We start from the raw sequence: 14,899 nt of genomic DNA on the forward strand, positions 1-14,899 counted from the left end.
CTATTAATCCACTAGGTAAAGGTTTAATATCATTTATTCGTGATAAATTAGCATCCTTACGGCGTGCCCCTGTGGATAAAATTAGAATGGCTTGGGAGCATGATTTAAATATCTCCTTATCTGATGAGACTTGGGACTCGATTCTCAAATCGGTTAATTCAACCTCTCTTTGTGCTCGCCATTGCCTTTTACAGTTTAAGATTGTTCATAGAGCCCATATGTCTAAATCTAAACTATCTAGATTTTACCCTAACATTAGTCCTCTCTGTGATAAATGCAAAAGGGGCGAGGCCTCTCTCATTCATATGTACTGGTTTTGTCCTAGCTTGGAGAAATTCTGGAAAGATGTCTTCATAACATTATCTTATATTCTGAATCACCACCTAGAACCTAACCCTTTAATTGCTTTGTTCGGTTTTTTGGGCGAGACAGATTTATGTCTGAGTTCGACTAAGTGTCAAATATTATCTTTTGCTTCTCTCCTGGCTAGACGTTTAATCCTCCTTAGATGGAGAGATGTTGCCCCGCCCACACATGCTCAATGGCTTAATGATATTATGTCCTGCTTAGACCTTGAAAAAATTCATTCTTCAGTTCTTAATTCGGATAAAGTTCCATAAGGTCTGGGGACCTTTTATTGAGTACTTTCATAACCATCCTCTTAACTAAGGTTTTTTTTTTCTGGTCCCTTGCTTTCAGCTCCTTTCTTTTGGTAGTAGGCATTAATATCTTCTGTTGCTAAGTGTATTTACAGTTTTGGGGGTTTGAATGTCCTGATTTATACTCTCTATATTGTGTTGTGGTTGGTCTGGAGTTCTTTTTTGTTACGGGGCTTGGGGAGGATACTAATTTTACATATCTTCAATTTGGGTGCTTTCTCAATTATCTTCTTTTGTATTATATTATTATTGTATGTTTATTTTTGCACTGTATTAATGTTCTTCATTTCGATCTGGGTTTTTTTTATCTGTAGCGATGTAGAAAATGTATAAAAAAAAACTAATAAAAAAAATACAAAGAGATCTAGGAGTCCTTGTTCATCAGTCACTGAAGGTGAATGAGCAAGTGCAGCAGGCAGTGAAAAAGGCTAATGGAATGTTGGCCTTTATTACAAAGGGAATTGAGTACAAGAGCAAGGAAATCCTCTTGCATTTGTACAGAGCCCTGATGAGACCACACCTGGAGTATTGTGTAAAGTTTTGGTCTCCAGGATTAAGGAAGGACATCCTGGCTGTAGAGGAAGTGCAGCGTAGATTCACAAGGTTAATTCCTGGGATGTCTGGACTGTCTTACGCAGAAAGTTTAGAGAGACTGGGCTTGTACACGCTGGAATTAAGGAGATTGAGAGGGGATCTGATTGCAACATATAAGATTATTAAGGGATTGGACAAGATAGAGGCAGGAAATATGTTCTGGATGCTGAGAGAGTCCGGTACTAGAGGGCATGGTTTGAGAGTAAGGGGTGGGTCATTTAGGACAGAGTTAGGGAGAAACTTCTCCCAGAGAGTTGTGGGGGTCTGGAATGCACTGCCTCAGAAGGTAGTGGAGGCCAATTCTCTGGATGCTTTCTAGAAGGAGCTAGATAGGTATCTTATGGATAGGGGAATCAAGGGATATGGGGACAAGGCAGGAACAGGGTATTGATAGTGATTGATCAGCCATAATCTCAAAATGGCGGTGCAGGCTCGAAGGGCCGAATGGTCTACTATTGCACCTATTGTCTAACACTGGCTGTCCTCTAATCCTCCGGTACCTGTCCTGTCGCTAAGGATGTTTCAATAATCCCTGCTAGGGCTGCAGCAATTTCTACACTTTCCTCACATAGGGTCCAAGGGAATCCCTTGTCAGGCCCTGGGGATTTATCCATCCTGATTTGCCTCAGGGTAGGAAACACTTCCTCCTCTGGAATCTGAGGGGTCCATGAAGTTGATGCCAATTTGCTTCACTGCTGCAGACCCTGTATCCATCTCCTGAGTGAATACAGATGCAAAAAATACATTTAAGATCTCCCCATCTATTTTGGCTCCACACATGGATTACCATTCTGGTCCTCCAGAGGACCAATTTTGTCCCTAATAATCCTTTTGCTCTTTAACAGATCCTGTAGAATCTCTTAGGATTTTCCTTCATCTTGCCTGCCAGAGAAACTTCATGCTTTCTTTTAGCCTTCCCGATTTAAGTGTTCTCTTATATTTCTTGTACTCCGTCAGCATCCCATTTGTTCCTACCTGCCGACACCTGCCATGCACCTTTTCTCTCTTAACCAGGGCCTCAATATCTCTTGAAAAACAAGGCTCCGCACACCTATCTTTTTTTTTCTTTTATTCTAACAGACACACAAGCTTTGTACTCTCAAAATTTCATTTTTGAAGTCCTCCCACTTTCCGAGTGCATTTTTGCCAGAAAACAGCCCGTCCCAATCCACACTTACCAGATCATTTGACACCATCAAAACTGGCCTTTCTCCAAATTTGAACCTCAGCCCGTGGACCAGAACCATCTCTTTGTGTATTTACTTTGAAACTAATAGCACTGTGATCATCACATACAAAGTGTTCCTCTACATATCACCTGCCCTGTCTCATTCCCTAATAACAGATCAAGTATCGCATGCTCTCTCGTTGGGACTTCTACATACTGATAAAGGAAACTTTCCTGAATGTATTTGATAAACTCTGTCCCATCAAGTCCTTTTACAGTATGGGATTCCCTGTCAATAAGTAGACAGTTAGACATTTACCCTGACTAGCAATGCCACCTCTCATCCTTTAATCCCTCCTGCTCGTCACGTCTAAAACAATGGACCCCTGGAATATTGAGCAGCCTGTCGTACCCCTCCTGCAGCCAAGTCTCTACGAAGTCATAATTCCAGGTGTTGAGCCATACGCTAAGCCTTTCCTATGATACTTCTTTCATCGAAATGTACGCAGCTTAGAACACTAGTCGCACCATGCTCAACCTTATTCAGAGCGAAGGGAGTTCTTTTACCACTCAGGTTAAAGAGAAGCGAGACTGCGCAGGTGCGTGACGTCAGCCAGTAAAGGGCCAAAGGCTTAAAAAGGCAAGGAGTCCTCAATGGTTTTTAATTCGGAGCAAGAAGGCTGTGAGTGAACTGCTGATATTTCGGAGCGAAGGGAGTTTTTAATATACCAATTGGGTTAAAGAGAGGCGAGACTGCGCAAGTGTGTGATGTCAACCAGTAGAGCACAAAAGGTTTCAAGACCGCCGTAACCAGAGGGCAGCGGAGTGAGAGGCAGCAGAGTGGTAGGGCTTTGGTGCAATGGGTTTACGCGGTAATGGGACGAAGCGAGGTAGGAAGTATGTGTGTGAGGCCAGTTTTCTGTGTTCGGTGTCAGATGTGGGGGGTTCCTGGAGTCTCCCAGCCTCCCGGACAGCCATATCTGCACCCAGGTGTATCAAGCTGCGGCTCCTTAGGGAACTGGAGAAGCAGCTCGATTACCTTTGCCTAGTCAGGCAGAGTGAGGAGGAAATAGAGAGCACTTATAGGCAGGTGGTCACACCAGGGCCACGGGAGATGGACAAGTGGGTCACAGTCAGGAGGGGGAAGGGAAAGAGTCAGGTACCAGGGAGTACCTCTGTGGCTGTATCCCTTGACAATAAATACTCCTGTTTGAGTACTGTTGGGGGGGGGGGGGGGAGAGAGACAGCCTACCTGCGGGGAAGCAGTGGTGACCGTGCCTCTGGCACAGAGTCTGGCCCTGTGGCTCAGAAGGGTAGGGAAAGGAAGAGGAAGGCAGTAGTGATAGGGGACTCTATAGTCAGGGGGTCAGACAGGCGATTCTGTGGACGCAGGAAAGAAACTCGGATGGTAGTTTGCCTCCCAGGTGCCAGGGTCCGGGATGTTTCCAATCGCTCCAAGATATCCTGCGGTGGGAGGGAGAACAGGGTCGTGGTACATATTGGTACCAATTACATAGGTAGGAAAAGGGAAGAGGTCATGAAAAAAAGACCACAGGGAGTTAGGAAGGAAGTTAATAAAGAGGACCGCAAAGGTAGTAATCTCAGGATTACTGCCTGTGCCACGCAACAGTGAGAATAGAAATAGGATGAGGTGGAGGATACTGAACCTGGTCAGGTGTCAGATCTCTCACTGGGAGAGCATTTTGGAGATAGTGATCATAATTCTATCTCCTTTACAATAGCATTGCAGAGAGACAGGAACAGACAAGTTAGAAAAGCATTTAATTGGAGTAAGGGGAATTATGAGGCTATCAAGCAGGAAATTGAAGGCTTAAATTGGAAACAAATGTTCTCAGGGAAAAGTACAGAAGAAATGTGGCAAATATTCAGGGGATATTTGTGTAGAGCTCTGTATAGGTACGTTTCAATGAGACAGGGAAGTTATGGTTGAGTACAGGAACCATGGTGTACGAAGGCTATAGTAAATCTAGTCAAGGAGAAAAGAAAAGCTTACAAAAGGTTCAGAGAGCTAGGTAATGTTAGAGATCTAGAAGATTATAAGGCTACGAGGAAGGAGCTTAAGAAGGAAAATAGGAGAGCCAGAAGGGGCCATGAGAAGGCCTTGGCGGGCAGAATTAAGGAAAACCCCAAGGCATTCTGGAAGTATGTGAAGAGCAAGAGGATAAGATGTGAAAGAATAGGACCTATCAAGTGTGACAGTGTGAAAGTGTGTATGGAACAAATGGAAACAGCAGGTACTTAACGAATACTTTACTTCAGTATTCACCATGGAAAAGGATCTTAGTGATTGTAGTGACAACTTGCAGCAGACTGAAAAGCTTGCGCATGTAGATATTAAGAAAGTGGATGTGCTAAAGCTTTTGGAAAGCATCAAGTTGGATAAATTGCCGGGACTGGACGAAATGTACCCCAGGCTACTGTGGGAGGCGAGGGAGGAGACTGCTGAACCTCTGACGATGATCTTTGCATCATCAATGGGGACGGGAGAGGTTCCAGAGGATTGGAGGGTTGCAGATGTTGTTCCTTTATTCAAGAAAAGGAGTAGAGATAGCCCAGGAAATTTTAGACAAGTCAGTCTTACCTCAGTGGTTGGTAAGTTGATGGAGAAGATCCTGAGAGGCAGGATTTATGAACATTTGGAGAGGTATAATATGATTAGGAGTAGTCAGCATGGCTTTGTAAAGGACAGGTCATGCCTTACGAGCCTGATTGAATTTTTTGAGCAGGCAACTAAACACATTGATGAAGGAAGAGCAATAGATGTCGTGTATATGGATTTCAGCAAGGCATTTGATAAGGTACCCCATACAAGGCTCCTTGAGAAAGTAAGGAGGCATGGGATCCAAGGGGACATTGCTTTGTGGATCCAGAACAGGCTTGCCCACAGAAGGCAAAGAGTGGTTGTAGATGGGTCATATTCTGTATGGATGTCAGTTACCAGTGGAGTGCCTCAGGGATCTGTTCTGGGACCCTTACTCTTCATGATTTTTATAAATGACCTGGATGAGCAAGTGGAGGGATGGGTTAGTAAGTTTGCTGATGACACAAAGGTTGGAGGTGTTGTGGATAGTGTGGAGGGCTGTCAGAGGTTACAGTGGGACATTGATAGGAATGCAAAACCGGGCTGAGAAGTGGTAGATGGTGTTCAACACAGGTAAGTGTGAAGGGGTTCATTTTGGTAGGTCAACTATGATGGCAGAATATAGTATTAATGGTAAGACTCTTGGCAGTGTGGAGGATCAGAGGGATCTTGTGGTCCAAGTCCATAGGACGCTCAAAGCAGCTGCCCAGGTTGAATCTGTGGTTAAGAAGGTGTATGTTGTATTGGCCTTCATCAATCGTGGAATTGAACTTAGGAGCCGAGAGGTAATGTTGCTGCTATATAGCACCCTGGTCAGACCCCACTTGGGGTACAGTGCTCAGTTCTGGTCGCCTCACTACAGGAAGGATGTGGAAGCCATAGAAAAGTTGCAGAGGAGATTTACAAGGATGTTGCCTGGATTGTGCAGCATGCCTTATGAGAATAGGTTGAGTGAACTCGGCCTTTTCTCCTTGAAGTGAAGAAGGATGAGAGGTGACCTGATAGAGGTGCAGAAGATGATGAGAGGCATTGATTGTGTGGATAGTCAAAGGCTTTTTCCCAGGGCTGAAATGGTTGACTCAAGACGACACAATTTGCTGGGTAGTCGGTACAGAGGAGATGTCAGGGGTAAGTTTTTTTATTCAGAGTGGTGAGTGTGTGGAATGGGCTGCCGGCAACAGTGGTGGAGGCAAATACAATAGAGGCTTTTGGATAGGCACATGGAGCTTAGTAAAATAGAGGTCTATAGGTAAACCTAGTAATTTCTGAGGCAGGGTCATGTTCGGCACAACCTTGTAGGCCGAAGGGCCTGTATTGTGCTGTAACTTTTCTATGTTTCTATGACTTTGAGGTTTTACCGACTCTGCCCGCACAACCTCTCCACGAACTGTTCTGGCACTCTGGTTCTCATCCCCCCTGCAACTCTAGTTTAAAACCCACCATGCAGCATTAACAAACCTTCCCACTTGGATATTAGTCCCCCTCCAGTTCAGGTGCAAACCGTCTTTTCTGTATATACAGGCCCAATCTTTCTTGGAAAGCAGCACAATGATGCAAAAATCTTTTGCATTCCTACTACACTAACACCTTAGCCATGTTTTAAACTGTATAATCTTCCAATTTCTGGCCTCACTAGTACATGGCACATGTAGCAATCCTGTGATCACAACCCTGGAGACATTGACGTTTAACCTAGCACCTAGCTACATATGCAGAACCTTGTCACTCATCCTACCATGTCATTGGTAACTACAGCACATGGACCATGAATTCTGGCTGTTCACGCTCCCACATAAGAATGCTGAGGACTCTATCCAAGATGTCTGGAGATCTCATTCTTGCCCACAGAAGGTCTTTCCATTTCTCTAATTAACAAATCCCCAATCATGACAGGGTGCCTCTTTTCCCCTCTTACCTTCCGAGTCAGAGTCAGACTCAGTGCCAGAGACCAGACCACTGACTTTTCCTCTGTTGTTTGGTCAACACCCCCTGTTGTCAAGTGGGATGGGCACAGGGGAACTCTGCACCAACTTCTTCACCCCTTTCCCGTTCCTGACTGTCACCCAGCTTCCTGTGTCCTGCACCTTGATGTAACTACCCCTCCGTATGTTCTAATCACAACCTCAGCCTTCTGAATGATCCTGTGTTCATCCAGTTCCAACTCCTTGATGCAGATTGTTCGAACCTGCAGCTTTAGACACTTCTCACAGTTGTAGTCCTCAGATACTGGAGGTCTCCCTGCCTTCCCAGATCCCTCAAGACAAGTATTCATCTTGCTTGGCATCTCTACTGTACCAGCTGAGCAGATATAAAAAAGGGAAAGAAAAAAAATTCACTGAGAGCTTTTCTTTTGCCTGTCTTTGCTGAAGCCTCAAGATCACCACTGACTCAATTCACGCAGATGACGGCCGCTGCGCTTGGCACACTCTTCAATCTCAAACGCAGATTGGTCGCTGGTCAAAGCTCTATTACGCTGCCGTGATGTGCTGCTCCCTTTTTCCACATGGGCAGTGTACCCGAGTGAAATCCCTTCCTTTCAATCTTCCAATGTCTGGACTGGTTACTGGTCAAAGCTATACAAGAAACATAGAAAAACTACACCACAATAAAGGCCCTTCGGCCCACAAAGCTGTGCCAAACATGTCCTTACCTTAGAACTACCTAGGCTTACCAATAGCCCTCTTTTTCTAAAACTCCATGTATCCATCCAGGATTCTCTTAAAAGACCCTATCGTATCCACCTCCACCACCGGTGCTGGCAGCCCATTCCACGCACTCACCACTCTCTGCATAAAAAACTTACCCGACATCTCCTCTGTACCTACTCCCCCTAGCACCTTAAACCTGTGCCCTCTCATGCTAGCCATTTCAACCCTGGGAAAAAGCCTCTGACTATCCACACAATCAATGCCTCTCATCATGTACACCTCTATCACATCACCTCTCATCCTCCGTCGCTCCAAGGAGAAAAGGCCAAGTTCACTCAACCTATTCTCATAAAGGCATGCTCCACAATCCAGGCAACATCCTTGTAAATCTCCTCTGCACCCTTTCTATAGTTTCCACATCCTTCCTGTAGTAAGATGACCAGAACTGAGCACAGTACTCCAAGTGGGGTCTGATCAGGGTGCTATATAGCTGTAACATTACCTCTCAGCTCTTAAACTCAATCCCATGATTGAAGGCCAATGCACCGTATGCCTTCTTAACCAGAGTCAACCTGCGCAGCAGCTTTGAGTGCCCTATGGACTCTGACCCCAAGATCCCTCTGATCCTCCACACTGCCAAGAGTCTTACCATTAATACTATATTCTGCCGTCATATTTGACCTACCAAAATGAACCACCTCACACGTATCTGGGTTGAACTCCATCTGCCACTTCTCAGCCCAGTTTTGCATCCTATCAATGTTCCGTTGTAACCTCTGACAGCCCTCCACACTATCCACAACACCCCCAACCTTTGTGTCATCAGCAAAATTACTAACCCATCCCTCCACTTCCTCATCCAGGTCATTTATAAAAATCACAAAGAGTAGGGGTCCCTGAACAAAGGCACACCACTGGTCACCAGCCTCCATGCAGAATATAGCCCATCTACAAGCACTCTTTACACTGGCTGGTGGCACAGTGACATCAGCGCCGGACTCTGGAGCCAAGGTTCCCGAGTTCAAAACCAACCGGGCCACTCCCAGTCACACTTTCCATACGTACCGGGTTGAGTGTCAAGCTCACAACTCAGCCTCATAAAAAAAAACAGTCTGTGAGAAGAACGTGGGGGACCACTCACAGAATCTTTCCTCCAAGACAGCCTCTTGATAAAAAAGTGGACGCTGAGGCTCTGGCAGAGTATGGCACACAAAAAAACCCATCATAAACAACCACTCTGTCTTTTGTGGGTAAGACAGTTCTGGATCCACAAAGCAATGTCCCCTTGGATTCCATGCCTCCTTACTTTATCAATAAGCCTTGCATGGGGTTCCTTATCAAATGCCTTGCTAACATCCATATACACTACATCTACTGCTCTACCTTCACCAATGTGTTTAGTCACATCCTCAAAAAATTCAATTAGGTTTGTAAGGCACAACCTGCCTTTGACAAAGCCATTCTGACTACTCCTAATCATATTATGCCTCTCCAAACGTTAATAAATCCTGCCTCTCAGGATCTTCTCCATCAACCTACCTACCACTGAAATAAGACTCATTGATCTATTAATTCCTGGGCTATCTCTATTCTCTTTCTTAAGGGAACAATATCCGCAACCCTCCAATCCTCCTGAATCTCTCACATCCTCATTGATGATGCAAAGATCATTGTCAGAGGTTCAGCAATCTCCTCCCTTGCTTCTCACAGTAGCCTGGGGTACATCCCATCAGGTCCCGGTGACTTATCCAACTTGATGCTTTCCAAAAGCTCCAGCACATCCTCTTTCTTAATATCTACATGCTCAAGCTTTTCAGTCTGCTGCAAGTCATCGCTGCAATCACCAAGATCCTTTTCCATGGTGAATACTGAAGTAAAGTATTTGTTAAGTACCTGCTGTTTCCATTGGTTCCATACACACTTCCACACTGTCACACTTGATAGATTCTATTCTTTCACATCTTATCCTCTTGCTCTTCACATATTTGCAGAATGCCTTGGGGTTTTCCTTAATTCTGCCCACCAAGGCCTCCTCATGGCCCCTTCTGGCTCTCCTATTTTCCTTCTTAAGCTCCTTCCTCGTAGCCTTATAATCTTCTAGATCTCTAACATTACCTAGCTCTCTGAACCTTTCATAAGCTTTTCTTCTTGACTAGATTTTCAATAGCCTTTGTACACCATGGTTCCTGTACCCTACCATCTTTTCCCTGTCTCATTAGAACCTACCTGTGCAGAATGTCACACAAATATCCCCTGAACATTTGCCACATTTCAGCCATACATCCTCTTTCTTAATGTCTATATGCTCGAGCTTTTCAGTTTGCTGTCAGTCATCCCTACAATCGCCAAGATGCTTTTCTGTAGTGAATACTGAAGCAAAGTAGTCATTAAGTATCTCTGCTATCTCCTCCAGTTCCATACATATTTTCCACTGTCACACTTGATTGGTCCTATTCTCTCACATCTTACCCTCTTGTTCTTCACATATTTGTAGAATGCCTTGGTCTTCCTGCTTGCTAAGGCCTTCTCATGGCCCCTTCTGGCTCTCCTGATTTCATTCTTAAGGTCCTTCCTGCTAGCCTCAATTTTGTGGCTCTCTATCATAACCTAATTTTTTGAACCTTTCATAAGCTGTTCATGTCTTCTTGACTAGATTTTCAACAGCCTTAATAAACCACGGTTCCTGTATCCTTAAGATCTACATGCTCAAGCTTTTCAGTCCACTGCAAGGCCCTACAATCGCCAAGACCCTTTTCCGTAGTGAATACTGAAGCAAAGTATTCATTAAGTACCTCTGCTATCTCCTCCAGTTCCATACACACTTTTCCACTGTCACACTTGATTGGTCCTATTCTCTCATGTCTTATCCTTTTGCTCTTCACATACTTCTAGAATACTTGGCGTTTTCCTTAATCCTGCTTGCCAAGGCCTTCTCATGGCTCCTTCTGGCTCTCCCAATTCCATTCTTAAGCTGCTTCCTGTTAGCCTTATAATCTTCTAGATCTCTATCATTACCTAGTTTTCTCTACGGTTCCTCTATCCTACCATCCTTTCTGTCTCATTGGAACGTATCTACGCAGAACCCCATGCAAATATCCCCTGAACACTTGCCACATTTATTCCGTACGTTTCCCTGAGAACATCGGTTTCCAATTTATGCTTCTAAGTTCCTGCCAGATAGCCTCATATTTTCCCATACTCCAATTAAATGTCTCCCTAACTTGTCTGTTCCTATCCCTCCTCAATGCTATGGTAAAGGAGACAGAATTGCAACACCATCTCCAAAATGTTCTCCCACTAGAGACCTGACATCTGACCAGGTTTATTTTCCAATACCAGATCAAGTACAGCCTCTCCTCTTGCAGGCTTATCTACATATTGTGTCAGGAAACCTTCCTGAACACACCTAACAAACTCCACCCCATCTAAACCCCTCACTCTAGGGAGATGCCAATCAATATTTGGGAAGTTAAAATCTCCCACCACAACAACCCTGTTATTATTACACCTTTCCAGAATCTGTCTCCCTATCTGCTCCTTGATGTCCCTGTTACTATTGGGTGGTCTATAAAAAACACCCAGTAGAGTTATTGACCCCTTCTTATTCCTAACTTCCACCCACAGAGACTCCGTAGACAACCCCTCCATGTCTTCCTTTTCTATAGCCGTGACACTATCTCTGATCAACAGTGCCAAACCCCCATCTCTTTTGCCTTCCTCCCTGTCCTTTCTGAAACATCTAAAGCCTGGCACTCTAAGTAACCATTCCTGCCCCTGAGCCATCCAAGTATCTGTAATGGCCACAACATCATAGCTGCTTCTACTTCTTCTCTATCTATCCTGTGCCCTGAATTGCTCCCAGAAACTCCAGCCATACTGCTCTGCTGTTCTCCCTGGTCATGTGTCGTTCCAAACAACTTTGGGTAGCTCCTCTCTCATGCCTTTGCCACCCTCTTCACTCCATTAATATACTTGACTCTAGATTCTCCTCCTCAAATTGCAGGGTGAATGCCATTACATTATTCCATCATGTTGTAATTGGTAGCCCACATCGTGATTTCTGCTCAGAGGCCTGTATCTAACTTTCATCAGGGTCTTTTTACCCTTGCAGTTTCTGAACACCACTCATAATGATTCTGCACCTTCTGATTCTATGTCACTTTCTCAGAATCTGATTTCATTTTTAACGAAGAGTCACACCACCCACTCTGCCTACCAATGTGTATCCTTCGATGTAAATAATCTTCTTTTCAGCCACGACTCAGTGACACCTACAACGTCATACCTGCCAATCTCTAACTCCACTACAAGGTCATCTATCTACCTTATTCTGTATAGCGTGTGTATTCAAACATAACACTTTCAGTTCTGTATTCATCCTTGTCAATTTTGTCCCCATTTTACACTGACTGTAAGTTTGCCCTACCACCTGCCCATCCTTTCTGTCTCACTACACACTGCCTCTTGCTTATAAACCAAAAGCCCTCATCACTTCAATCCCACCCCTCCCCATGCCAAATTAGTTTAAACCTAACCAACAGCTCTAAGATTTAGATACACAGGTATTTAATTGTAAACAGGGAACAGGTATTGGGGAAGAGATGATCTGGTAACTTGGAAGGATTGTTTGGGAATGGGTTCTATTTTTTTCCCAGCAGCATCTAAGACAACTACTCAGACTGGTCTTACCTGGACTGCCATCTCCTGCCATCATTCCACACTCTGCCAAATGAAGGCAGCCAGAAATCATCTGTTTCTGATAAGTGGTTGAAATTTGCACCAACACGATTTGGAGGAAGTTTCTTCAGTTTCTCTCTTTCTCCTAAGGGAACAAAAATTTAGAAAACAGATTTCCCATAAGTTTGGTCTGCTCTCATAGAGAAAGGATATACCTTCAAATATTTATCCAAATCCTTATTTATCAGTAGTTCTCAAAACAGTTCCATGCTGCATGCAAGAAGGCGGTGATGGTTAAGTCACTGGGTATATATACAGTGGAGATTGATAGGGTCTTGATTAGTTAGAGTGTCAAAGGATATGAGAAGGCAGAAAAAAATTGGGTTGAGAGTGAAAATAAATCAGTAATGATGGCATGGCGGAACAGACTCGATGGTCTGAGTAGCCAAATTCTGCTCCTTTGTCTATTGATCCAAGGATAATCAATTGCCATTGTTGCCCACAACCCCTGGAGTAAGTAAAATCAAAACAACCAGAATATCACACACATACTTTGCTGGATAAACTCTTCATAAGAAGGTCCAATTGTTTTTTGTGCAGTGTTTGGATCCTCCTCATCAATAAGCCAGGGTGGAGTTGCACCTGCATTTAGACGTAGATTACATTACATTAGTGTCCAATCACTGGAACAAGGTTTTAATTGGAATATGGTGATTAATAGCGAAACACAGTTAACTGCATAGGATAATATTTATTTATAGTATACACATTAAAGGTCTAGCAGGTGAATTTGAAAAGCAGATTCAAACTAAAAGTCACGTAAATTGCAGAGGTACAAATCTTTAAAATCTGCAAAAATCTTAATTTTTTTCAATGTAAATGCAGATTTGTTATTGGAGTGTTCATGTTTCTGCATATAGAACACACCAAAGACATTTTATCTATAAGGGCGTGATTATGGGCTGCAAACAACTGCATGTTACAGACAGAAATGCTGATAACATTCAGGAGGTTAGTGAGCAACTGTTTTTCCACTACAGACGCTGCTTAACCCACTAGATATTCTAGCATATTTACTTTACTTCATTACCACACAGGTAAAAAGGTGCTTCGTAACAGCACACTTAAGTGATCATTACTACCTTTCAATCAATCTAGTGTTACGAATGTGCCACAAACCTGAGGGACCGAAGGGTACAAAGAAGCCCCCTCCTTTTTGAGAATCACAAGATCGCTATTAATTCGGGTCTGGGACCCAGGAAATGAGAGAGAATCCACAAGGTTTGGAATGTGTCCTGGCCTCCGCGAAACAAAAACCCCTGATAACGACTATTGTCTCTTGGAGATGGAATTGTGTATTGAGTACTGTACTATTCATTGAAGCCCTCAGGGAACGACCAGAGTGGGTTGGTTGAGGGATTGCATCATCCCAACCTGATTGACATCTGAGACCCCGTGAGTCAGGATAAAAGAGGGTCTGGGAAACAACCCCTTTAGACTCACCAGGAGAAATGCTAGAAATCCCGTGACAGCGTTTAATAGCGACAGCCGGTGGGGGGCTCGTGTGCGTCCCTCCCTTGCCTGGGATTGGCGGCCTCACCACGGAAGAACAGCTTAGCTAAAGGAGAGGCCACAAGTGAATGGCCACACCAACGGGACTCCCGACAGATCGAAATCATAAAAGGAATTGGCAAGTTTCTCAAAATCTCTCTCTCTCTCTCTCCAACCCAAAGGCGGCAGCCTGCATGAACTGAGTGACCTTTATATTTCCATCGGACAATACATTTATCCCCTAGACAACGATAGAGCTTATTTCTTATTGATTATTATTATACATGCACTTTTAGACTTGGTATTGATGACATATATTATCTGTATGTTTGCATTGATATGATTTTTGTGTATTTTTACCAATAAATACTGTTAAAAATAGTATCATCTTATCTTTGCTGGTAAGTGACCCAGTTACAGGGTTCGTAACAAAGAATTAATAGCGATCTTGCAATTCTCAAAAAGGAGGGGGCTACTTTGTACCCTTCGGCCCCTCAGAGTTGTGGCACATTCGTAACACTAGTAGAAAATGCAAGTAGTTACTCCACCGTATTTAGTCTCAAGCTGTCCACTCCACTCCTCCTTCCCCCTTTCAAACACCAAAAAAGTACATCACCTGTGTGAATATTCCCACTTTCTGATTCCGGTATCAAGAACTGTAGAAAGTCAGCAAAATATTGAATTAAATTCTAAACAGTAGTACATCTAACTTATGAAAACTTATAACATTTATTAATTTATAATACTGAATTTATTCTAAATCAATAAATTGCCAAAATACATATCAATGTTGTCTTAAACATTTTCAAACAAGATGTTCGAAGGCTTCCAACAATATAAACTGTCCAAGCAACACACACAAAATGCTGGTGGAATGCAGCAGGTCAGGCAGCATCTATAAGGAGAAATACTGTCGGCGTTTCGGGCCGAGACCCTTTGTCAGGACTCACAACCTGACGAAGGGTCTTGGCCCAAAACTCGACAGTGCTTCTCCTTATAG

The 14,899-nt window shown here is 43.8% G+C and overlaps 1 protein-coding gene across 1 annotated transcript in view; it reads right to left on the reverse strand.

The window, feature by feature from the left end:
* Positions 1 to 14,899, reverse strand: part of cenatac (centrosomal AT-AC splicing factor) — a 68,641-nt gene that overhangs the window by 5,606 nt on the left and 48,136 nt on the right. Inside the window, exons 8-10 of the mRNA XM_059956796.1 lie at positions 14,516 to 14,555; positions 12,901 to 12,990; positions 12,361 to 12,493 (exon numbers count right to left, since the gene is read on the reverse strand). Coding sequence (XP_059812779.1) covers positions 12,361 to 12,493; positions 12,901 to 12,990; positions 14,516 to 14,555 — 263 coding nt within the window. The remainder of the gene's footprint in view (positions 1 to 12,360; positions 12,494 to 12,900; positions 12,991 to 14,515; positions 14,556 to 14,899) is intronic.

The sequence above is a fragment of the Hypanus sabinus genome, chromosome X2 (assembly GCF_030144855.1).
Source record: "Hypanus sabinus isolate sHypSab1 chromosome X2, sHypSab1.hap1, whole genome shotgun sequence".
NCBI lineage: Eukaryota > Metazoa > Chordata > Chondrichthyes > Myliobatiformes > Dasyatidae > Hypanus > Hypanus sabinus.